We start from the raw sequence: 26,029 nt of genomic DNA, 5'->3' as shown, positions 1-26,029 counted from the left end.
GGGATCATGACCTGAGCCAAAGGCAGATGCTCAACTGACTGAGCCACCCAGGCGTCCCTTGAATGGGTTTCTGATATTGTTTGATCATTTCCACTATTTTCTGTGTAACACCCAGTTTCCGAAAGCTCAGTTTTTAATAAATTCCTTGGCATTTTGGATATTATTCAAAACAATACTAAATCCTGAATATTTAATGACTAATGGTCTGAATATTGCTCTTTTCATGACAATGACTTTTAATCTTAAGTCCCACAGCCCTTTATGTTAGAAGAAGTATGACCTCTAACAATTATTCTAAGTTTTTAGGCTGAAAGTGGAAGTTTTTTTTGTTTTTGTTTTTAAGATTTTATTTATTTATTTGAGAGAGAGAATGAGACAGAGAGAGAGAACATGAAAGGGGGGAGGATCAGAGGGAGAAGCAGACTCCCTGCCGAGCAGGGAGTCCGATGCAGGACTCGATCCCGAGACTCCAGGACCACAACCTGAGCCAAAGGCAGTCGCCCAACCAACTGAGCCACCCAGGCGCCCCGAAAGTGGAAGTTTTTGATAAATGCAGTTATAGTCTGCTGTCCATCAATAATTATAGCATGAATATAGCATAGGCGCCATTGGAGTAATAATCTTTTTTTTTAGTTTTTATTTAAATTTCAGTTAGTTACCATACAGTGTAAAAGTAATAATCTTTTACATAAATCTTTCATGTACCATCACTAAAATAGTCTCTAAGACTTCAGACTCCTGTCTCTATACTTCAGTTATGGATCACTTCTTTCTTTTTGTAGGTGAGCGAAATAAAGAAAAAACAAAAGAAATTTTTTGGCGGGTTTTGGGGTCAAAGAATTACTGCCTATGTCATCATGTTCTATAATTAACACCTGATTTTTTATCCTATCTTCACTGGTGAGGAGTGATCATTGTTGTATTGAGAAATGAATGAGCTGTTCCTTCCTTGAGAAAGCATCATTGTAAAGTAATAACCTCACATCATTTTGTGCTCCGCGGCTCTATCACTTGCCAGAAGCGGCCGACGGAGGCCCCCTCCCCCGCCGTCTATCCTCCCGAATATCGCCTTGGATTCACTTCTCCAAACGTCCTACCTTCCAGAAAGTGGTCGCTTTTCTGATGAGAGAGTTGTTGCTCTTCTTTTCTTTGATCTCCTGTTGAGTTTGTAGGTGTTCAGAATGGTTTGATCCCTATCTAGCTGAATTCCTGAGACCAGACGAAATCCAGGTCTCCTACTCCTCCGCCATCTTGCTCCACCATAACCTCACATCATTAAACACTTTATTAAACTCCCCTTGAGGGGCACAGGAGATGAATTTTAGCAGCTATGTATACTTTCTCTTCATGCAATACCTGATTCTTGAAGTTGGCTGTCTTGGGTTGATCTCACCCAGTGCAGCCACTGTTGTGACCTAGGTAGAGAGGAGACCTTCTACTTGACACTCTCAAAATTGACAAGTTACAGCAAATACATTCAAAATCATTTATTAATAAAAATGTAAGAATATTATTTAAAATATCCAGGGTTTCATGGATGCATTCCACTGAGGAGGGGTAAGTAGGGTTGTGTCTGAGATATCTAGAGGGGAAATCCAGTAAGCAAAAGGAAGTTAAATAGGACTGGACATCATTCAGGATTCAGAAAAATATCTCTCATGTGAACCAAAAACTTTTTCACCAAAAAGACATGAATTCTCTATAATAACTACAAATTGAGTAGGATTTAAGTCTAAATACTTCATTAATTTCCTTCCTCCATTTAAGAGCAGATGTTTCAGAAAAGAAATTATGATCTAATAAATTGAATTATAAGAATGTAACTTCTTTACTCCTTGATTTCCAGCTGCACAGCTGGGTCCTATTGTGTTCCTCATCTATGGATACATTCAAGCAGGGTTTGGATGATGATTTGGCTGAGATGTTCTAGGAGAACTTTGGTTCAGATGGGTAGGCTCTCTCTATATGGTCTAAAAGTCACCCTTCTAATCCCAAGTTTTTGTGATTTGGCTTTTCAACATCTTCAGAGTTTGGTCCTTGGAAACTCATGGGCCAGGAAAATAAAACCCAGACATGGGTGAGTGAGTTCATCCTACTGGGGTTGTCCAGTGACCCAGAAAACTCAAGTCTTTCTCTTTGTCCTGGTCCTGACAATGTACTTGGTGACTCTTGTGGGAAATGTCCTCATTCTTATTATGATCAGACTGGACAGCAGACTTCATAACCCCATGTACTTCTTCCTTAGTGTTTTATCCTTTGTGGACCTTTGTTATGCAAACAGTTTTGCCCCACAAATGCTGGCCCTCCAGCTCTCAGGCCAGAAGTCCATCCCATTCTATAGCTGTATGCTCCAGCTCTACATCTCCCTGGCATTGGGTGGGTCTGAGTTCTTCCTGCTGGGAGCCATGGCTTATGACCGCTCTGTGGCGGTGTGCCATATGCTGCACCACAGTCATCATGCATGGAGGGCTGTGCCTGGGGCTGGCTGCTGGCTGCTTGGCGGCTGGTTTCATGAATTTGTTGATGGAAACAATCATTACCTTCCGGCTTCCCCTGTGTCACAATGTTATTAATCACTTTGCCTGTGAGACCCTAGCAGTACTACGGTTAGCCTGTGTGGACATCTCCTTCAACGAGGTCATGGTGGCCATCTCAGGATTTCTGGTGATCGTGCTTCCCTGTTTCCTGGTTCTATTCTCCTATGGTCGTATAGTTACTGCCATTCTGCAAATTCGTTCTGCCTAGGAATGTAGCAAAGCCTTTGGGACTTGTGCTTCCCACCTCACTGTGGTTTGCATGTGCTTTGGGGCTACCATCTTCACCTACCTGGGTCCACGGTCAGCCTCCTCAGTGGAAATAGAGAAAATTGTCGCTCTATTCTATGCTGTGGTGGCACCTGTGTTGAATCCCTTGATCTACAGCTTGAGGAATAAGGAAGTTATGGCTGCTTTTCAAAAGGTTCTAGAGAAATTCAGAGATTAAGAGTAAAGACTGTTAAGAACTTCTTGTTAGCTATCATCAAAACCAAAAGGGAGATTGGCTGAGGGTATACAGGACTCCCTTACTTACACTAAGGAAGACTAACATGGCCTTGCATATGGATAAAGCATCCCTCCACCTGATTAATGAATTTCCTCATATAGGCCAGTGCAAGATAAGTCACATGTCAGTGATCCATGAGAGGACCTCTTCTTAGATCATCTTCTCTCAGATATCCAGTGGTATTTAGACTTCATCTGCCCATTTTTAAAATTTTATTAGCATATCAATGTATAAAGAAATGATCCGCAGCTTTGTCCAGCAGACCTGGTGTGGAATGAATGGAGAGATGAATTCCACCAATTAGTTTTGCTTTTACCTGGTGGAGCAGAATGGAGAATGTATTTTCCTCTTTCTATATGACAATGCTCCATTTATTTGTAGAACAACCTTATTTCTTCCAGGATAAACACAAATGGTTTCTTTAACTCTTTCTCAAATGATGGCAGTTTTAGAATTTTCAACACCATTTGTGCTTTAGTCTAGAGTATGACATGATATTCTGAAATAAATAATATATGATGCTATATTTGTTCACCCCAATATGTTGGTTCTCATTTTCTTCTTTTTTTAAGATTTTATTTATTCATTTGAGACAGAGAGATACAGAGAGAGAGAGCATGAGCAGGGGGAGAGGCAGAGGGAGAGGGAGAAGCAGACTCCCCGCCGAGCAGGGAGCCTGACGTGGGGCTCCATCCCAGGACCCGGAGATCATGACCTGAGCCAAAGGCAGATGCTTAACCATCTGAGCCACCCAGGTGCCCCTCTTGTATGCTTTTCAAGGATCAAATTTGTTTGTAATATGCAAAATATCTGTGGCTTCACTATAGTCTTTTTTTTATTGTAGCAATATATATATAAAACATTAAAATTTGCCAATTTAGCCATTTTAAGGGTACAATTTGGTGACATTAATTACTTTCTCAATGTTGTGCAAACATTACCATTATTTCCAAAATTATTCATAACTGTAGTTTTTTATTAAACTAATTTCCCAAGACCTATAAACTGTTCACAAAATCTCCATACCCACTGCATTCTTATTTTGTTAAAGCTTAAATGAAGACATGTGTATTTAGCTCTGCTAATTTTTATTATTGATTTTCATGCATTACACCAGCCCACCAAGAATATTTTGAATCTTGATTCTCAAATTTATTCCATTAGTTTGCTTTCTCTGTTTCATAGACATAATAAACACAAAAATTATAAAAAGAATTACCAAGTACTACATGTCAATTTTATATCACTGTGAACCTATTTCCACATTGAAAGCCTTTATTGAGCAGATTTTGTACATGCTTTTAAATCTACTTTAAAATAATTATTCAAGCATATTTTAATCATTTTATCTAGAAGCATATAATAAGACTTTGTCAAATACCTTTTTAACTGTTATATTCTGGTCCTCGCCTGTTTGCATATAAGTGTGCTAAATTTACATAATAACAATTCCTGATGTTCTGAGCTCCATCTGATTATAATCTGGAAGTGGAGTATATTCTTGTACTTCCTATGCCCAGATCTTGAACATCCCCAGGGATGTTAATGTGTAACCTGAAGGTCTTTATATTGCACTCATCTCTGGTTCTCTGGAACCCCTGCAAGGATGGTGTCAGGTGAAGTAAAAAATGACCTCACACATCAAAGCCAATGCCTATGCCTCTGTAAAATTCCTCTAGACTCATCTTTTAGTAACAGATTATCTTCAGTTTCTCAAGAGTATGTTCTTCAAAGTACAGCTGTAAGACTAATGAATCTAGGTCTTTTATGCTAGAGCTCTATACATTTATTGAGGGTGGAATAGAGGGAGAGAGGGAAGGAGGGAGGGAAAGACTGGCAAGTGGTCAACCATCGCCTAAAATGGTTGAATGTGACATTAGTACAGACTAAGTCAACTATAGTGAAATTGTTTACCAAAGGAAAATCAAAGACTAAGTCTGGGTATTTGTGTCTGTGCACTGGACATTCCATAGCAGTAAAAAAGTCCCTTCGACATTCTTTGATACTCAGAGACTGGTCTGTCCAGCCTTCCTTGAAGACATCTAGTGAGCAATAGATGCTGTATTAGTTTGCTAGGGCTGTCATAACAAAATATCACAGCTTGAGTGGCTTAAACAACAGAAATTTATTTTCCCACAGTTTTAGAGGCTGGAAGTCCAAGATCAAGACATTGACAACGTCATTCCCTTGGAGGCCTCTCTCCTTGGCTTGCAGGTGGCTGCCTTCTTGCTGTGTCCTCAGATGGTCTTTCCCCCATGTATGCATGTCTGTGTCCTAATCTCCTCTTCTTATAAGGATATCAGTCATATTGCATTAGGGCCTGCACATATGACCTCATTTTACTTTAATTACATTTTTTAAGCCCTTTTCTCCAAATACAGTCATATTTTGAGGTACTGGGGGTTAGGGCTCTAACATATGAATTTTGGTGGGACACAATTAAGGCTGTAACAAATAGGAACCCCACATCCTGAACTATCAGCCTGTCTGCTCTGGCTGAACCAAAACTAACCTATACACTGTGTTGTTAAAAAGAAAAAAAAAAAAAACTTATTGTATCAATCTATCAACCTATTGATATAGAAAGCATACATAGTATGCATTATTTGTTCTTATTGAACTTCAACTTGTTCCTGGTGAGTGCTAACAATAGGCTACTAAATGCTCACAGTGTTTGATAGTTAATCCTAGAATTTTGCCATGCTAATATGTGTTTTCAAATCCAATGTCCTGATAATTTTGAAAATTTTAAGTAAATACTCTACATTTGTTTGTCCTTAACTTCCTGGTACAGATCCTATTCTCTGTGGTTCCTCACAGATTACAATAGGGAGCAGGGAAATAACATATACTAGTCTTCTAGAATCCTGGGATAAAATTCAGAATCCGGATGAATGCAATTAACTTAAAATAGCTAGTTTGTTCTTTTGTGCATCATGGGAGGAAATCATTTTCTTTCCTTTATTATATACAGGTCATTTCATTTGATGAAAAGATTAGCTTAGCCTTCTGTCTCACCCCTTTTATCTGTGCATTAACATCAGATCTTCTTCTCTAAAGAGAGCCCTGTTTTGTTTTTTTTTTCTAGGTCTTTTACTTAAAATATCATGAACTTCTTAAATTCTTCACTTTATTTATTTATTTTTTAAGATTTTATTTATTTATTAGAGAGAGAGAGAGAGTGAGAGAGGGAACACAAGCAGGGGGAGTGGGAGAGGGAGAAGCAGGCTTCCCGCTGAGCAGGGAGCCCGATGCGGGGCTCGATCCCAGAACCCTGGGACCATGACCTGAGCCGAAGGCAGCCGCTTAACCGACTGAGCCACCCAGGCGCCCCTCTTCACTTTATTTTTAGCATTTTAAGTCACACCTTGCTTAGTTTTCCTGTTATTAACTGTAATTACTGAAAACTTCATTTAAATTAAGGAGGAACTGATGTTGTATATGAAAGAGTCTCACCATATTAAAAAAAGTCTATAGATGCATTGGTGAAATAACTGAACTTCAAGTGTAATGAAAATTTACAAAGATATAGAACATAAAACAAAAGGGTAACTTAGAAAATATTTTTTCTATTGCTGTGTAACAAATTATCACAAATTTAGCAGCTGAACACCACACAGATTTCTGTTTCTGTTGGTTGGTTCTGTTTCTGTTGGTCCAGGCACAACCTAAACACGCTGTCTGCTCAGGATCACACTCAGCTCAGGTCAAGGTGTCAGTCAGAGATATGACCTCGTCTGAGATTCAGCATCCATTTCCAAGTTCACTCACTGTTGGAAGAATCCATTTTCTTGCAGCTGTCTGACCGAGATGCCCATTATCTTGCTTGTTGTTAATTGGTAAAAGTTTATAATAAGCTCCTAGAAGTCTTTGCTACATGTCTTTGCTACATGTCTCTGTCCTCACAACATGGCAGTTTGCTTCTTCAAGAGCTGCAGGAGAATCTCTACTGTTTTGAATCTCTGACTTCGAGGAAAGCCTGGATACCTTTAAAGGGTGCACTTGATCAGGTCAGGCTCGCTCAGGATATCTCTCTTCTGAATAAATAAAATTCAACTGATTAGGGGTCTTAATTACATCTTAAAAATCCCCTCTTCCATGTAGTGTAACATTATCACAGGAGTGAGATCCTATCATATTCACAAGTCATATTCATACTCAAGGTGAGAGAACTCTACAGAGCATAGACACCAAGAGGTGGGAATCCCAGGGGCCAAATTAGAATTCTGCCTATGAGAGCTGGAATCAGTCTTTGCAATTTTAGATGACAGAAGGCGATGGAATATCTATTTACAGAATCCTGAGAGTAAATGTTAGTAAAGAAAAATTCTTTATTAGATCAAGGCACTATTCACTATTTTTAAATAGGCTTTATTGTTTAGAGCCATTTTAGGTTCACAGTAACTATGAGCAGAAGATACAGAGATTCCCTATATCTTCCTTGTCCCCTCCCATGCATAGCCTGCCTCATTACCAACATCCCCCACCAGAATGGTGCATTTGTTACCTCTGATGAACCTATATTGATACATTATTATTCCAAAATCCATTGTTTACATTAGGGTCCACTCTTATTGTTTACATTATGTGGGTTTGGACAAATTTGTGATGACATGTATCCACTATTATAGGATTATACAGAGTAGTTTCACTGATCTAGAAATCCTCTATACTCCATCTTTTCATCCCTCTCTCCCCGCAAGTCCCTGACAACCATTGGTTTTTTTTGGTTTGTTTGTTTGTTTGTTTGGTTTTTATTGTCTCCATAGTTTTGCCTTTTCCAGAATGTCAGAGTTGGAATCATACAGTATGTAGCCTTTTTAGATAGGCTTCTTTCACTTAGTGATATGCATTTATGTTTTTTCATGGCTTATCGCTCATTTCTTTCTGTAACTGAATAATGTTCTGAATATTCTGAATAATAATTTGGAACTGTATAATTGTCTGCATGTACCACAGTTATTTATCCATGCACCTACTGAAGAACATCTTGGTTGCTTTCAGATTTGGGCAATTATGAATACAGTTACTATAAACATTTGTGTGCAGGACATAAGTTTTTGACTCCTTTGGGTAAATACCAAGAAGGATGATTGCTGGATTGTATGGTAAGAATATGTACTTTTGTAAGAAACCTCCCAGCTGTCTTCCAAAGTGACCATACCATTTTGCATTCCCACCAGCAGTGTATGAGGATTTCTATTGCTCCACATCCTCGTCACCATTTACGGTTCTGGATTTTGGCCATCCTAATCGGTGTATAGTGGTATCTCATTGTTGTTTCAATTTACATTTCCCTGATGATATATGTTGCAAAGTATCTTCTCATATGCTTATTTTTCATCTGGGTATCTTCTTTGGTGAGGTGTCTGTTAGGGTCTTTTGTCCATTTTTTAATTGACTTCTTTGTTTTCTGATTGTTGAATTTTAAGAGTTCCTTATACATTTTGGATAATAGTTCTTCATCAGATGTGTCATTTGCAAAAATTTTCTCTCAGTTTGTGACTTGTTCTCTAATTCTCTTGACATCATTCACTTTTAAATAATGACAGAAATACATATTTATGTATGCAAGAACTCAAAATTATTACCCATTCCTCCTGAATTAAGACTATAACAATTACAAAAAAAAAATGTGAAAGCAACTTCAGGCAACAAAAGATGACTTAAAATAAAACTGGAGGCATGAAAGTGAAGTTGTGATGAAACAGGCAACAAGCCAGAAACTTCTAAGTATAAAATTAAGTTTCAAAAGCTATAGTTTCTTTGTGTTGAGAGTGAAGAAATAAAGACCAGAGTGGTAAGTACAGAATGAAGCTGTGCCCCCACAGAGAGTGAGGACTTGGATAGAGCCCAGTGTCTAGAAAGAGATTTTAATTAACTCTAATTAACCACTTTCCCTTAAGAGACGATCCCAAGCAATTCCTTCATGCCTCACCACCCTGTTCATCTGAGGCTCCTCAGGAAGCCCATGCTTCACAGGTTGTCCATCACCTGGGTGTTTATCCCAATTTGGTCTACACATCTGACCAGAATACTTCCAATACCACATTCATTCCCAACTGTTCCCTGAAACTCATGTTCTGTTATCAGCAAAATACTCTATATTCTGTCTTTTTTGATTGTGTTCATCTCTTTCTTGCTTGATTTCCAACCTGACTTTTCTTGTGAACTCTGATTCCCCTCTGCTCTCTCAAATACAGAGTCATTTTCTCCCATTTTTTCTCTAATACTGGGTAGGAAGGTGAAGAGTGTCTCTCTCGATCCTCTGCCACTTTCAGACCACTGTTCTTTACTTTTGCCAAAATAACTCGAGCTCCTTTGAAGCATGTGCTAACAGACTATAGCACCATCACCCCATCTTTTTTTTTCTTCGTTTACTACCCAGTCTCCTCATTTTACACCGGTTTACCACTAATTCAGTTGTGCGTGTAAACATTTCAACATCTATGCAAATCATTCAGCGTCCTGTCCTCTCAGCTGACTTCCTGTCTTCTGCCAAAGTTTGGTTCCCTAACTCATGTCCAGCCACCCTCTTTTGTGATTGTATCCTATCCTTTCTATTGTCAATAATTGCACTCCCTCTAACCCCTCCATCTGAGCACTCTCCCCTATTTCTTTTTTCTAGTTCACACCATCTAATATAACTCCAATAAATTTTGACCCTGCTATGACCCCTATTACATTAACTCTATGACGTTTTCCTCATCCATTACCAACCGCCTCCACCCAGTTTGTCTTATTACGTCTCTTTCTCGGTGTAGGTTCCAAGCCCACTTGTATGATCATTTCTTACATATACCCCATGGTCATCTCAAGGACACTGACCTTGCAGTTAACTCTCCCCTCCTACATCCAGAAGTGCATTTACCATGAAGCTAAAGAAGTTTAAGCTTCAGGGTCCCTTACTTGCATGGGGTCCTCCAATGTGCATGGCCATGTGGTTTTTTGTAAAATATGCTTAATCAAGTTTTTCAAAATTAAGAATTTTAACTGAAATTGGTTGAGCTGATGTCACTTTCCATTCTTATTTTCCATCTCTCACACTTACCCTAGTGGCAGGTACTCAAGCGGCTGTGAGCATTTTGGGGATTCAGCTAAGGGAAAATTGAGTTGGGGTATTGTAGTCGTTTCCTAAGGCTTCTGTAACAAAGGACCAAAACTAGGTGGCTTAAAACTACAGAAATTTATTCTCTTACGGTTCTGGAGTCTAGAAGTTCAAAAGCAAGATCTCAGTGGGACCATGTTCCCTCTGCAGATTCTAGGAAATAAACCTTCCTTATTTTTTCCAGGTTGTGGTGGCCCCAAGTATTGCCCGGCTGTGTCAGCATAACTCCTTTCTACCTACCTCTGTCATCGCAAGAGCATCTTCTCCATGTGGCTCTTTGTGTCTTCTCTTCTTCCAGTCAGATTTGGGGCTCACTTTAAATTCAGGATGATATCATCTCAAGATCTTTAATTAATTACATCTTCAAAGATCCTAATTTCCGACAAAATCACATTTCAAGATTCTGGGTGAACATGTATTTTTGGGGTAGGGTGTACACTAATCAAACCAGTATAGTTATATTTAGTTTGAATTCAATGGGATACACTTTAATGCCATTCATAAGTCACTTCAATATGTAGTTTAGTTAATGCCAGTCACTCTGGTTGGCTTTCAGGAGTGGCTTTCAAGAATACTCCTACTTTCCACTATGCTGACTTACCTAGGGTCATTTGTGGAAACAGGAGTTAGTCTGTGGAAACTTCTTCCAAAACTTAGTGCTCACTTGAAAGAGGTTTAACTAATAGGCCAATAAGTGTAAAATAAAATAATTAGGATAATTAATATGAAAAGGTAGAAAAGCAGAAAGGGGAAACAAAAAATGAAACAAAAATAGAAAGCAAATAGAAAATCAATAGATTTAAATGTATGTTTACTCATAATAATATTAAATTAAAATGGCCTAAATACAGTGATTAAAAGACAGAGGACATGATGTAGGATAACATAGATCCAAGTATGTGCCTTCTAAAATCAATCCATTTTTTGTATGAAATTTCCTTTCCCTCCAAATCTTGAAAATACTGTAATTTTTCCAATCTTTACCAACTTGAAAGAATATACAGATCTCATTTTTAATTGCTGTTCTTTGTTTACCAAAGATCAAATAAATTGAACATTTCCTTAAAAAAATAAAATAAATCCATTTTTTAAAAGATTTTATTTATTTATTTGACAGAGAGAGAGACAGCGAGAGAGGAAACACAAGCAGGGGGAGTGGGAGAGGGAGAAGCAGGCCTCCCGCCGAGCAGGGAGCCCCATGCAGGGCTTGATCGCAGGACCCTGAGATCATGACCCAAGCCGAAGGCAGTCGCTTAACCAACTGAGCCACCCAGGTGCCCCAAAATAAATCCATTTTTAATATAAAGACATAAATGGATTCAAAGTAAAAAGATGAAAAGTATATGCCTTGCAACACTAAAATCAGAAAGCTGGAGTGACCATATTAATATCAAATGAAGTAATCAGCAGAATAAAAAATATTACTGGGGGAAAAAGTATGACATTAATGATAAGAGTATTGATTAATCAAGAGCACATAAATATTCTAATAATCTAATAACAGAGCTACAGATACATAAAAAATAAATAGACAAATCCACTACTATTATTGGAGATGTTAACATCATTCTTCCAGTATTTGATAGATCAATTAGACAAAAACCGATAAATATATGCAGATTTGAATCAACCTGACCTAAATGGTGTGTTTAGGATAGTCCATCCAGAATACAAATGTCAATACATTTAACTAATTGAAATCATGCGGAGTATTTTCTTTAAACATAATGGAATTAAATCAGAAATGAGTAATAGAAAGACCATAAGAAAATCCCCAAATATGTGAAAATTCAACCCCATTCTTCTAAATAACCCGTAAGTCAAAGAAGTAACAAAAGAAATTAGAAAAATATTTTGAATTGAATAAAAAGAAAATGCAATATATGAGAACTTTGGCCCCTGAAAAAGGGCTTACAGGAAAATTTTAAGCATTAAATGCTTGTGTTAGAAATGTCTCAAATCAATGACTCAAGCTATCACTTTAAGAAACTAGACAAAAAAGGGTGCCTGGGTGGCTCAGTTGGTTAAGCAACTGCCTTCGGCTCAGGTCATGATCCTGGAGTCCTGGGATCGAGTCCCGCATCCGGCTCCCTGCTCAGCGAGGAGCCTGCTTCTCCCTCTGACCCTCCCCCCTCTCATGTACTCTCTCTCATTCTCGCTCTCTCAAATAAATAAATAAATCTTAAAAAAAAAAAAAGAAACTAGACAGAAAAGATCAAATTAAGCACACAGAATGCAGAAGGAAGAAAACAAAACAAAAACAATTTAAGAAATTCTCAGAAAAAACAACGGAAAAATTCAATGGAACTAAACATAGTTTCTTTGAAAAGTTTAATTACATTGAAAAACCTCGAGCCAGATTGATCAAGAAATAAAGAGGAAAAACACAAATAACCATATCAAGAATTAAAGAGGGCATATTTCTACAGACCCATTAGATATTGAAAAAATATTATGGCAATATTTTTCATAGATTTATATCAACCATTTCAAGAAGATTTTTTCTTAGATGAAATAAATTTCTGGAAAATAAAAAAGCTACCAAAGCCCTCATTAGAAGAAATAGGCAACCTGCAAACTTTCTATCTATGAAAGAAATTGAACATAGAGTTAAAAATTTTTCCACATTGAAAACTTCAGGCCCACTAATAAATTTTATGAAACACATAAGGAGCATATAGTATTAGTGCTATACAAACTCTGAGAAAATAGAAAAGAAGGAAACATTCTTTTGGCAAATGCCACTGTGAAGCCAAGATTACCTTCACACCAAGACCAAACCAAGGCACTAAAAGAAAAGAAAGCTACAGAATGATAACCTTCTGAACAGACACACAAATTTCTAATAAAAGATTATCAAAATTCAATGACTTACAAAAATATAATAGATCATCACCTTGGGGAGTTTAAGCAAGGAATGCAAGTTTGGTTCAACAATCAAAAATAAATCAGTGTCTTTCATTATATTAATAGACTACAGGAGAAACCCAGTTTATTATCTTAATAGAAGCAAAAAACTAGCTAATATAATTACAAATCAATCATAATAAAGGTCTTTAAAAACTAGATATAGATGGGAACTTTTTAAATCTTAATAAAGTTATTCAAATAACTTAACAGCCAAAATCATACTTAATGGTGGAAGACTGAATGATTTCCCCTCAGAGATTGAGAACAAGACCTGGGTGTCCATACTCATCATTTTCCTTCAACTAGAGATACTAGTCAAAGTGGTAAGGCCAGAAAAGAAAAATAGAAGGATGCAAATTAGAAAGAAACAAATAGAATCATTTTTATTCTTAGGCAGCATTATCATCTACATAGAAAATCCCCAAGAACATACAATATAGGTCCTAGAATTAAAAAGGGAACTTGGCAAGTTTGAAAAATGCAGGCAATATATAAAGTATGTATACCAATATACTTAAGTATAAATTTTTACTTTAAGGTAATGATGTTTCAGTAAACATCACTGAAAATGGTGGAACAGGGAATCCCAAGACTCCATCCCTCTATAAAAATAGCTAATAAGCTATCAAAAACTTTCAGAATTGCCTTTTGTAGGACTCTGGGATCTAGTATAAAAATGGCAATGATGGGAAAGATTATGAAGTTGTTGCATTGTGGTGCCATGGGGCTGGGACGTCCAAATTGCCCACCTATCATCTCCCACCTGTCTGACCATGACTGGTTGCAGCCATGAAGGTCATAGCCCACACTCTTGGTGCAGGTTGGTAGCCAGAACCAGTAATATGGACCTTACTTTCAGAGAATTTTGGTTGAATGTTTCACCCTATATGGCAGCTATCTGAAGGATTGACATATAGGTTACCTTTGCTTCGCTGACTCAGAGCATTCTCAGGGCTGGGGTGGCTTCCCAGGTGGCATTTGCCAAAAGTATTTAAAAGTAAAAGAACTGGCTACAGCAGCTTGAGGCTAGCGATAACCATTGAGATGAGCAATAGGCTGACAGACTGAGAAAGAAGAGGTTGGGAATGGACATACATGGCAGAGCAAGGGCTTTTAAAACCTCAGGTTTGTATCAGGGAATTGAGAAGACTACACGCATGCCCAGGACTGAACATATGCTTAGAAAAAGCCTGAAAAGACCCTAAGATTTTACCTCTGGGTGATCTTCAGGCTCTGTATGCAAGGGAATAAAGTTTGAGGCAGAGTTTTACATGGCCTAGGTAAGGGTTGAAGGAGTGCTCCAAACAGAACAGTCCATCAAGAGGTGAATACATAACACGCAGCGAAAATATCCATATATTGGGATATTACTCAATAATATAAAAAATGAACAGCCCCTTACTGTTACAAAATCTGGATAAAACACAACAGATACAAGAAGACTGACCAAAAAAAAAGACAGATAGCCAAGGGATCCGGGGACCTGAAGAACAACACGACAGTGAGTTTCTTGGATTTCCTTATTGCTTCCCAACATATCCTAGACAGGGGTCTGCAGAATTCTCCAATCTGGACCTGCCAACAGGTACAAGTGGAGAAAAAAAAAAAAACCTCCAAGGAAAGCCTACATAGCTGAATTCTAGGATAAAATAGTGCTCCATTAAGATACTCCATTTGTATCAGCTGAACATCTCCAACCTACTTGGGGGATTATTTGTAGGAAATTCTGACCCCAAACCTCTTGTATAAGGGATCGTGGTCACAGTAGTTCATAGAACCCGCTCACTACAGATGTGCATTCCTTGTCTTTGAGGGAGAAGTATGCCCCCTGCAGCCGGGTTCAGTCTGCCTAGGGCACGGCCACCGCAATAGGTGACCGGAACAGTTAGCTCAACTGTTGTTTGGTGGGCACTCTGTCATTTCTATTTCTATCACAATATATTTAAAATCCATATTAGAAAATTGTGGATAATACCAAATTATACACTTTAGGGGAAGTCGGAGTTTTTATAGAACTTAGAGATAGATTGAGGCCAGTGATTTGAAAGGCATGGCTTAGTTTTATTAGTTTTATTTGTCATGGTAATTTTGTTTTACACTTCAGTCCTATAAGGAAACTATGTTAAAGAGTGCTGTGAGTCTTTTCGTGGAATGTTCTTAAAATTAAAATAATAAAATGTATCATTTCCTTTAAAAAAAGTAATTGCCATAACCTTGTGTTGCAGACTGAATTGCTTATAGCTGTCAGCATCTCCATTTACCATTTCACGGAGGCACAGTGAATTTGACAACTTTTCTTTATGTGAAAGCTACTTAAGATTTCAGCAGGCTGCAGAGAAGTGATGTTTAGTAAAATAGAGTTTTGTTTCAGAAAGTGAAATATTGGTCAAGGGGTTCCCAAAGGCAGCTGACAAAGTAAGGATGATCACATCATGATAAATGTATTTGGGATACAGTTATGGCATAGCATTTAAAACAAAAACTTTTATTTAAAATTTTAATGAAGAGTGGAGCCCCTGAGTGGCTCAGTTGGTTAAGTGACCGACTCTTGATTTCGGCTCAGGTCATGATCTCAGGGTCATGAGATCAAGCCCCGTGTTGGGCTCCATGCTCAGCATATGGAGTCTGCTTGGGATTCTCTCCCTCTCCTTTAGCCCCTCCCCCCACCACTCTCTAAAATAAATAAATAAAATTAAAAAAAAATTTTACTGAAGTGTAGCAATATAAGTCTACTTTGGGTACTGATGTCTCCCCTGAAGCACTGATCGATCATCTTGTTTTAAGTAATGTGAAGATTGAATAATAATTGAAAATCTGCAGAGAGATTTAAAAGTAGTCATTTTTCTTCTTCATGTTTCAACAAAGAATAAATTCAAATCTGGTTCTTTTCAAAGTGTGTGACCGTAAGTGGATTTTTCCCCGTGTGGAACTACTATTATATAAAACAAATAAGACTGTCACAATAGGCAGATAGAAATTTCTCATGGTTCCCACAAGAGACCTACTGCCATCATCAAAGTACTTTTCTCCTGGGTCTTGGCAGAGATGTAGAGAAAGTCTTGATACCATTTAAAGCCCTCAGAATCCAAAGCTCTTCACAGCTTGGTGAGTCTAAGACCACTGCAGCTTCCACCAGGAAGGCAATGGGTGCTCTGGCCCGCGGTGCTGGGAGAGACAGCCTGGTGACGTATCAGGCACAGATGTGATCCTAGAGCCTGGGGCTCACCTCTCAGTTAGTCCTGGCTCTCAGGCTGGAAGCATTTGGGTAATCTGTGCCCATTTACTTGTAGGTTTAGGGAGTGGGTTCCTCACATTTATTCAGTACCTGAATCATTCTTTTGTACTTCTTCCTATTTTAGAATCAGTGAAAAATTTCTTTTCACATTCCACCCCAGCAGAGGCTGCTGAGCCAAGGTAAGTGTCTCCTCTCAGAGCATCACTTTCTAACTATGCAGGCAGCTCCCTTTCAGACTCCCATGGCACAGGAATGTTTAATCCTAAATATTTAACACTATCGTTGTGCCCCTCTCTTGTACTCACCCCCAGTTCCCATCAGTGGGTCAGGGTGATGCTCCCATCTGTCATACTGTAAGTACAGCCTGGGATGCAGTGAGCAGAGAGCACACTCCCCCTGCTGTTTTTGAGGGACATCTCTTGGTGTTGGCTCGGAAATAGGCACCCCAGATTCTGACGCCAACCTGCAGATCCTGTCCATACCTCTTGGGGTCCCTATGCTGCTGCCTCCTCCCAGTAATTCGTTTATGAAGGAGGTTACAAAACCACTGGACTTTTGGCAGGGACAGAGGTTATGTTTTCATCAAATTTAAATTACTGAAACCTACAGTTGTACAGAATCCAAACAAAATGAAGGGAAAGTGCATACACAGCAGGCACAAGAATGGAGAAGAAGCTAAAATGTTTGATTCTAAATCAATGGTAAAAATCTGCCATGAGGGATCACTCTCATGGAGTAGGAACTATTATGAGTGAAAGGTCACAAATTTATGGTGAAATAATACATTGACAATAAATATGGCCAGCTCAACTTACTAGTATCCATAATTAGTGCCTATATACTCTTCCTTTAGTTGAGAAATAGGACAATCTTTTTTCTTCTTTTTTGGGAGCTTGTGGGGAGTCGAGCTTCCTCTAGGAATGCAGTTACTTGTGTAATTTGTGAACAGGTATGTCTAAAAGTTAACTTTGTTTCTTTAACAAACATTGTAAGTAGGGTGATTGTTCTCTTGTGTGTCTTCAAGTGTCTGCTATGAGGGTGTTTTCCAACTAGTCTCTTGATCTCTGGTTTACTAGTTCTGTCCCATGCAAATCCATCTCCCTGCATCAAAAGCCAGGGTGAAATATGAGGATGTTATCAGCTACTGAAAACATTCAGCAACTATTTTTTGTTTAGACTACAGGACAATTTTTAAATGCCTTAGTATTTCACATGGAGGGCTCCATCATCTGGCCCTTGACACTATTTCTCTCTGTCTCTGTTTCTCTCTCTCTCCATCCCTTTTCTACTCATTCATTCTCTCATAATTTTCCCACGCACACGGCAAATAGGTCTTAATCAGCTGCTTCCCTGAAAATGTCAGGCTGTTTCATTCTCCTGTGTCTTTGTTCACTCTGTTTCACCTGCCTAAAATGTCTCATCCTCTCACTTATTTATGTTTCAAGTCTTGGTCCAATGATTGCCTCTTCTCTGATACAGTTACTAAGCATTTCTATATGTTTATTTCTGGTTTTGTGTGTGTGTGTGTCACTGAATATGTATTTATGCCATATTATTATTTTTTTAAATTTGGGTTCATCTCTCATAACTGGTGTCTATAATGAAATTTCAGTAGAACTAGAGGATATTTCCTAAAATAGCCAGACACTTTAAATATAACAAGGTGGTGATGAGCCTTAAATCTGTATGTCAGCCTAGGTGGTCAGGCCATGCATTTCCTCTCAGACAGCTCTCAGTTTGGCTGTCAGGATGATCTCACCACTCTCTAACTTGGAAATGTTTCTTACTCTGTCTAAACCAGTGTTTTCTGGGGAATTAGAATACAATACCTCATTAGTATCGTCTTGTGGATTAAATGGGATATTGTATGAAAAGTACTTTTAACTGAGCAAACTTCTCAGCAGCTAGTAAGTGCTCAATAAATTATTATTAGAGAATATTCTGGACTGATTGTTTAAGCTTCACATTAAAACAAATCAAAACACAACCCTACCTCTCTGCCATTTCTTCAACTCTGAGGAAAATGCCTGTAAGCATCCCAAGTTTTCCCCATCTTAGTAAATGGTGTCCCTTCCATGTCACCAGCTGTATATCTGAGAGTCCTATATATCTCTCTTTCCCTTATCTTCTGTATTCAAACCATCAATTACCATTAAAGATTCTTCTAAGATGCATCTGAAATCTGCTCATCTCTCTGAAACCACTGTATTCAGGGCTACCACCACCTTCTCTGAATAGCCTGCTACCAGGCTCCCCACCACTCTTGCTTCCAGAGACGTGTGCACTGACAGAGTTATCTTTGCACTCATAAATCATAAACCATACTGTGTCCGTACTGGGCTTTAGCCCTTCTCATACTTCTCATTGTATTGAGATCGCCATTCAGAGCCCTTATTATGACCTCCAGGGCTGCCTACTTTTCCCATCTCTTGTGTCCCTTACCTCACAGACCACAGCACATGGTGGTGGCCCCATTTCAGGCAGTGCTGTCCCTCCTCAGCAACAAAGGACTGGGGCCCTGGAATCCTTCTCTGCCCGGGTCACCTCCTCAGAGGTCCAAGTGAACTTCCCTGATCACATTCGTATCACTTTCTGTTGTGTAATCTTCCTAGAAAATGTCTCAAGTTTTATTATGCATTTCTTTTTGCTTGCTTATTTTAAAGACTCTCCTCCCAGCCCCACCTGTGAGGACTTGCAGCTGCCTGAGAGCAAAGCCCATGTTTGTGTTATCTCTACTCTGCTTGGCTCACAGCAGCTCCTCTCCTCCCTCCTGTTAGCCCAGGTTCCTTTCCTCTAATAATAAGGGGTCAGAGCCCCTTTCACACTTGCTGTCATTTACAGTTCATATAAACTTTCATTCACATGTTTTCATTTGGGTTTTGATCCATGGCGACATGAGCTGAGTGAATATTAATATTCACGTTACAGAAGAGAAAATTGGGTTTCAGAGAGGATAAGAGGTCAAGGTCATATAGCAAACCGGGGCAGACCCGGTGCTTGACTGAGGTCCAGGTCTTTAACACGGAAAGCCTAACTCTCCTGATCTCAGCGCTCACGTAACTCATGTGATCGTCATCATTAGCTCGTGACAGCTGCACTCCATCTCCATGATGGTGGAGGGCAAGGATGTAATGGTATGTGAGGGGTAAGTGGGTCTTAAGGAAGAACTTCCAAAGCACTGTTTAGACATGGGCCAGGAGCGCTATGCATATCCTTTGGAACTGGCAGTGGTAACATGGAACATGTAGACTGGATATTGTTTAATTTGGGGGTGGTTGTGAAGGCAGTGTAGAATAGAGCATGGGCTTTGGACGAAGACTTCAAGGTGATTCCTGCCTTGTTACCAGTGGGAAGTTGGTAAGTTGCTTAATGTCTTTCCAAGACTCAGTTTCCTTATCACTAAAATGGGTATAATAACATGTAAAGAAGCTATGTAAGAATTAAATTACGGGGCGCCTGGGTGGCTCAGTTGGTTGGGCGACTGCCTTCAGCTCAGGTCATGATCCTGGAGTCCCTGGATCGAGTCCTGCATCGGGCTCCCAGCTCAGCGAGGAGCCTGCTTCTCCCTCTAACCCTCCCCCTCTCGTGTACTCTCTCTCATTCTTGCTCTCTAATAAATAAATAAATCTTTAAAAAAAAAAAAGAATTAAATTACATTAGTGCCTACTGTACCCAGTGTATGGTCTAGTCTATAATATGTTATGAATAAATGATATGTTACTATTATTGCTAGTCAGAGAAGGCAGAGGATGGAAGAATCTAACTGGACCATGGACTCTGACCAAGTGATTTTTTCCCCCCAAGAGAGCTAAGTCCTGTATCTCCAATATGGAAGTGGAGAACCAGACCCAGGTCACCAAGTTCATTCTGGTGGGGTTCCCTGGGAACTGGGGCATGCGGGTAGCAGTGTTCCTGATGTTCCTCATGGCCTATACTCTGACAGTGGCCGAAAATGTGGTCATTATCCTGCTGGTGCAGCAAAACCAGCCACTGCACAAACCTATGTACTTCTTCCTGGCCAACCTGTCTTTTTTGGAGACCTGGTACATCTCTGTGACTGTGCCTAAGTTGCTATTTAGTTTCTGGTCTGTGAGCAACAGTATCTCCTTCACTCACTGCATGATACAACTTTACTTCTTCATTGCCCTCATGTGCACAGAATGTGTGCTCCTGGCTGCCATGGCCTATGACCGCTATGTGGCCATCTGCCGTCCATTCCACTACCCCACCATTATGAGCCACGGGCTTTGCTTCCACTTGGCTCTTGGCTCCTGGGCCATTGGCTTTGGCATCTCCTTGGCTAAGATTTACTTCATCTCTCGCCTCAGCTTCTGTGGCCCCAATGTCATCAATCACTTCTTCTGTGCCATCTCTCCAGTACTTAACCTCTCCTGCACAGACATGTCTGTAGCTGAGCTGGTGGACTTCATCCTGGCGCTGGTCATCTTTCTCTTGCCCCTCTCTATCACTGTCCTGTCCTATGGATGCATCCTGGCCACCGTTCTGCACATGCCCAGCAGAGAGCAGAAAGCATTCTCTACTTGTGCCTCCCACCTCGTGGTGGTCACCATCTTTTATTCAGCCACGATTTTCATGTATGCCAGACCCCGAGCCATCCATGCCTTCAACATGAACAAAGTGATTTCCAATTCTATGCTGTTGTCACCCCTGCTCTCAACCCTTTCATTTATTGCCTAAGGAGCAGAGAGGTCAAAGAGGCTCTGAAGAAACTGGTCTATTGCCAAGCTATGCAATCGGACTAGTCACTTACAAATTATTAGAAAGAAATTATTTGATTTGGGGCCTGCTCTTCCCTCCTTGGTCCTTCTCCTTTAATGCCTGAGCTCATAGTACTCATGTTGATATGATATCACCACATCCACATCAACCACAGGCTCTTGGCTGCATTGTGAGGTGTGCATCAGCACACGTGGTCTGTGGTCTAAGGGCAGATCCCTTGTAGAGAGAGTTCTCTTTGGCTGAGACCTAAAATGGGGTTTCTGACACTGTGAGTAAATCCCTAATGGGTCAAAGTGGGTGAGCAGGTTGGTAGTATCTGAATTAGCTGTTTTGGGATGTAACAAGCCTTAAGCGTTGTGGGCCAACAGATTTGAGATGGCTTCCTGACTGAGACAGAGGTAGCAGCGTCCTCAACAATCCCATCCTGAAGATGTTGTGCTGGCCATCAATCTTGGTGGCAGAGACTAGAGACTGCTCCTCTAGTCCCCCCAACACTTTTCGTATGTAGCCGTTTCCCTGCCTTACACACATTTCTGCTGCAGGTAGCTAGAGTGCTTCCTGTTATCTGTACATGAACTATACTTAAAGCAATTGTAATTTGTCTTCTGACATAACTTATACTGTTGCTTTGTCCTGAATTTCACATTTCCCTTCTAGATGTTACAGTATGTTTGTTTGTATCCTCTAGTGGTTGAGCAGAAAGTAAATGATAAATAAATATCAGCAAATGTTATTTGCTGAAGGAAAACTTTGCCCTCATTAATCATCTTTTCTTTTGACCTCAATGTTCTCCTTCCTCTTTAATCTACTTCTACTCCCCCTAGCCTTCATCTCTCAGCACATCATCTCAAATACAAGCAACTAGTCCAAGTTTAGGACTTGACAGATTATCATCCTATGCCACAGTGACTCTCAGCTCCCCTACTTGTTTATCTGACACTGTTTATGCTGATCAAAGGTGCCACACCCACAGAAGGTATAGATGTGCCCACTCTTGGTTCACAGTTTTGTCAATGGCAAAGGGAGCCATACTTTAAGCTGTATTCAATATAATATGCCAGTGTCAGCAGGAATTTAAATCTTCCATTAAAACAGTTGAAAATAGAATGGCTTTTAGCATTTTCAACATCTTTACCTAAAAACAAATAACATTTTCAAAAATGTTTTCTTTTTTTTTTTTGAAGTAAGAGGCATTAGGAAGGATTCTTTGCTACATTTTACAAACTTGTGGAACAGAAGCTTAGGAAGTAAATACGTACAATCACAGAAAATCACAGACAGTGGGGAGCAGAGGTCAAAAGCCCAGGCTTCCGGACTCTGAGCCCTGGGTCTGTCCTTAGCTCATGGGATCTTTCTAGAGAGAAAACATGCTTCTTCAGCAGACTAAGTGTGTAGGGGTTTGGTTAGAATCATCAATTGCTATACCTGGAGAAACTGTTAATAAAATAAAAATGGACAAATGTGAAATATATTCCTTAGGAAAGCAAAGAAACAAAGATAACATGCAAGCCTACCTTACTTTAGAGAATAAACATACAAAAGGCAATGACTCTCATAATGGAAATGATTTAATGTTTGCTCCTGGAGCATATTTTGGTTTCTTGATGCAGTAAAGAAGTGATTATACATATATTTCCACTTAAAACCAGACATATAAGGGAAAGTGTTTATTTTCTGAGCTAATTCAGATAAACCAGTCACAGTGTTGCAGTGTAATAGGGCTATGAAATGCATGCGCTGAAAAACAGGAAGTAGTGAATGGGGGATAAAAATTACCAACTGGCTGCTGACGATCTGAGTTCTAGTTCTGGATACATCTTTGTCATGTGACGTGGGACAAACCATCTAAACTCTCTGAAACACTGATTCTTCATATGTAAAACAAATAATAATGCCTGCTTTGCATCCCTTCCACAATGGTTATGAGGATAAACTGACATGATTCCAAAGACTTTGGTTGTTCAAGATCTGGGCCAGTGTAAGATCTAGGCAGGCCAAAACTTGGTTACAGTTTATTGGGGGAAACAAGCTGCAAAGTGTCTGTAGATCTCCAAAACCATCCTGTACTGACTGAGCTCCACATCCCACGGTCTGGGAGACTCCAAATATAAGGGCTGTTTGTTTCTTTATTATTTCTCATAAGTGTCTGGGTGAGAGAGGGTGTAGAAGTAGGGTTTCTTCACAAGTTCTATTCAATTGTGTTTCAAAGAGCAGATGGGAATCAGATCTGTAATCTTGACCTCGTTGTTAGAGGAACGCCTAAATGCATAAGCTAAGCAAATTAGAGGGTACAGATCAGACCAACGTAGGAATCAGCCTCAACAGAGGGAAGATGATGTATAGCAGTGTAATGGATAAATGCACCCAAAAGAGTATTATTTGTAAAGTGAGCCACATAAAGCAAGGCGGACATTTTGAACAAGACTGCATGGGGGTAGGTAACCACCTTGTAGATTCTGGTAGTCAGTTTTAGCAGTTTACTTGGAGACCAAGCCTCAGGATTCATTTTTGACCAACCAACTCATAATGGAGTTCATCAAATCAATGAAAATGTATTTTTATAACAAAATATAAAAACTTGTATTTAGGAACAGATGGCAGACAATATAATTATACATACAAAATGCATACATAATATACGTAATGTAGCAGGTTAAATGGCAGCTCCCAGAAAGATTTGTCCCAACTTCAGGCTGGAATTTTTGATTATGAACTTTTTTGGAAAAGCGGCCTTGGAAATGTAATTAAGTTAAGGATCTTGGGGTGTCTGGGTGGCTCATGTTAAGCATCTGCCTTCAGCTCAGGTCATGATCCCAGGGTCCTGGGATTGAGCCCCACATCGGGCTCCCTGCTAAGCAGGGAGCCCGCTTCTCCCGCTCCTTCTGCCTGCCTCTCACCCTGCTTATGTTCTCTCTCTGTGTGTCAAATAAATAAGTAAAATCTTTTAAAGTTAAGGATCTCAAAGTGAGGCCATCTTTGATTATCTGTATGGGCCCTAAATCCAATGACCAGTGTGTTGTAAGACAGAGAAGGGGAGAAAGCAGAGGTGAAGGCCATGCGAAGATGGATGTAGCATGGACTTGAGCATCCACAAGCCAAGGAATGCTTGCAGTCACCAGAAACTGGCAGAGCAAGGACTGATTCTCCCCTTGGGCTTTCAAAGGAAATGTGGCCCTGCTGACACCTTGATTTTGAACTTCTGGCCTCCAGAATTGTAAGAAAATAAAATTGTTGTTTTAAGCCACCGAGTTTGTTGTAATTGTTATGGCAGCCTTAGGAAAGCAGTACGCATACCAATTCTGGTGGCAGTAAGCCCAGTGGTGCATGGGGCGGCGGGGGGGGGGGGGGGGGGGGGGAAGGGCATAGTAATGACAAGTGCTGGTGGAGATTTTAAGCTTTAAATCCAATGGTTACAAAAGCCCTCACTGAGAAAGTAAAGTCTGAGCAAATAGAATGTTGCCAAATGTTTTATTAACAATTTACAACAGACAAAGGTACAGAGTTTAGAGCCCCATGCAGTTAGAGGTCAACTTGCAGACATTGATAGGATGTTAGAATTTTGCAGCCTAGTTAGAGAAATTGAACCAAAGAAGGTAGAATTAATGAGATTTAGGATGCAGAGGAGAAAGTCGATGGTCAAATATTCAACAAATGAAAGTTTAAGAGTCCCTCAGTGTTTGAGAGAACTGAGGCATCTACTACCTCTTAGCACCTGGGTGGCTAATTGAGTTAAACGTCCGACTCTTGATTTTGGCTCAGGTCATGATCTCAGGGTCTTGGGATTGAGCCCCAAGTCAGGATCTGCACTCAGCAGGGAATCTGTTGAGGATTCTCTTGCTCTTTCTCTCTAAAATAAATGAGTGGTAAATACATACAGAGTGATGTTGCTCTTTTACTTTTGTTCACTGCTAGATTCTTCCGAGGTCCAGAAGTATCAATGGATTGAGCCAGTTATGACCCCATAAGTCTATACATAGGGAAGTGTTACACTGAACTATGAAATTTAGGTCATTTAAGGTTTCTGCTGTATGACAGAGTGTGCACAAAGGTTGGCTCTGGTTTATTTGATATTAAAAATTTTGAAGCCTCCAACAGCAATGCAGAGCTTCTGGATCAAGGCAACTTCATCAACCTTGCCTTTTGCTGGGAAAGTTGTCATGGTAACGGTAGGGCTCAGAAGCAAGAGCAGGCTAACACAGCTATTACAACTCTACACAGAACGTATCAACACTTGGAGCATTTCCCTTTTGATTCATGGTTAGCCTGGGACATTGAAAGATTCCATGTGTGCTGAGACCATGTGGTCAATAATAATTTAATAAGAAAAAAATCTGGAGGTCTAGACACAAAATTTAAGAATTATTTGTTTAGGAGTGTATGGATTACAAGTGTTTGTCTTTCTTCCTTCTCGCCTGGTCTTCCTTCTCCTTTTTCACTTACCTCATATTTTCTGCTTTTTTTTTCTGTGTAAAAATGATGTATTGCTAGTTTCTAAGATAAAATAATTCCTCCAAATTAAAATGCTGCTGTGCTCCTGTCATACTCCTCTTTAAAACAGTGTTTCGCTCCACCTTCTGCAAAGATGTGGTCCTTAGCTTGGTCAGAGGCTCTTGTGCTCCTGCTTCTGCATCCAGACTCAGCACCTGCTTCTCCAGCCTCTTTACTCAGTTCTCCCACCTGCACTTGATGTTCTCAAACTTCTGTAGTTTCTACAATACAAATGCTGTTTCAGGCACCCCATCTTTGCTCCAGCAATTTCCTGGGCTTACAACATCTTCTTTCTCCAGCTTTAAGATTAGTGTTTGTTTGTTTGTTTTCCCTTTCTTCTAATTCAGCTTAGACATCACCTCCTCCAGGAAAATTACTAACTAGTGGCTTCCTTTCCTACCTGAGTCACAATCAGCTGCCCTATATTCTCTTCTCTAAGCTCAAAGGAGGAGGAATTGTGTCTTATTCGTCTCTGTGTCCCTAGAGTCTACCACTGCACCTGGGAT

General features: G+C 39.7%; 1 protein-coding gene and 1 pseudogene across 1 annotated transcript; both read left to right on the top strand.

Moving 5' to 3' along the window:
• The first annotated feature begins 2,047 nt into the window (after nucleotides 1–2,047).
• LOC102742844 (olfactory receptor 2F1-like) lies at nucleotides 2,048–3,264 on the top strand (annotated as a pseudogene).
• A 16,681-nt stretch (nucleotides 3,265–19,945) lies between these two features.
• On the top strand, nucleotides 19,946–21,874 carry OR6B1 (olfactory receptor family 6 subfamily B member 1). Its single transcript, XM_031018968.2, is given in 2 exon segments — nucleotides 19,946–20,940; nucleotides 20,943–21,874. Coding segments are annotated over 2 exon segments (933 nt in total). The 5' UTR covers nucleotides 19,946–20,123; the 3' UTR covers nucleotides 21,059–21,874.
• Nucleotides 21,875–26,029: the final 4,155 nt, after the last annotated feature.

The sequence above is a fragment of the Leptonychotes weddellii genome, chromosome 12 (assembly GCF_054177405.1).
Source record: "Leptonychotes weddellii isolate Sample4059 chromosome 12, ASM5417740v2, whole genome shotgun sequence".
NCBI classification, from domain to species: Eukaryota; Metazoa; Chordata; class Mammalia; order Carnivora; family Phocidae; genus Leptonychotes; species Leptonychotes weddellii.
The sequence above is the reverse complement of the archived record's forward strand: the minus strand, read 5'-3'. Positions and strand labels throughout refer to the sequence as shown.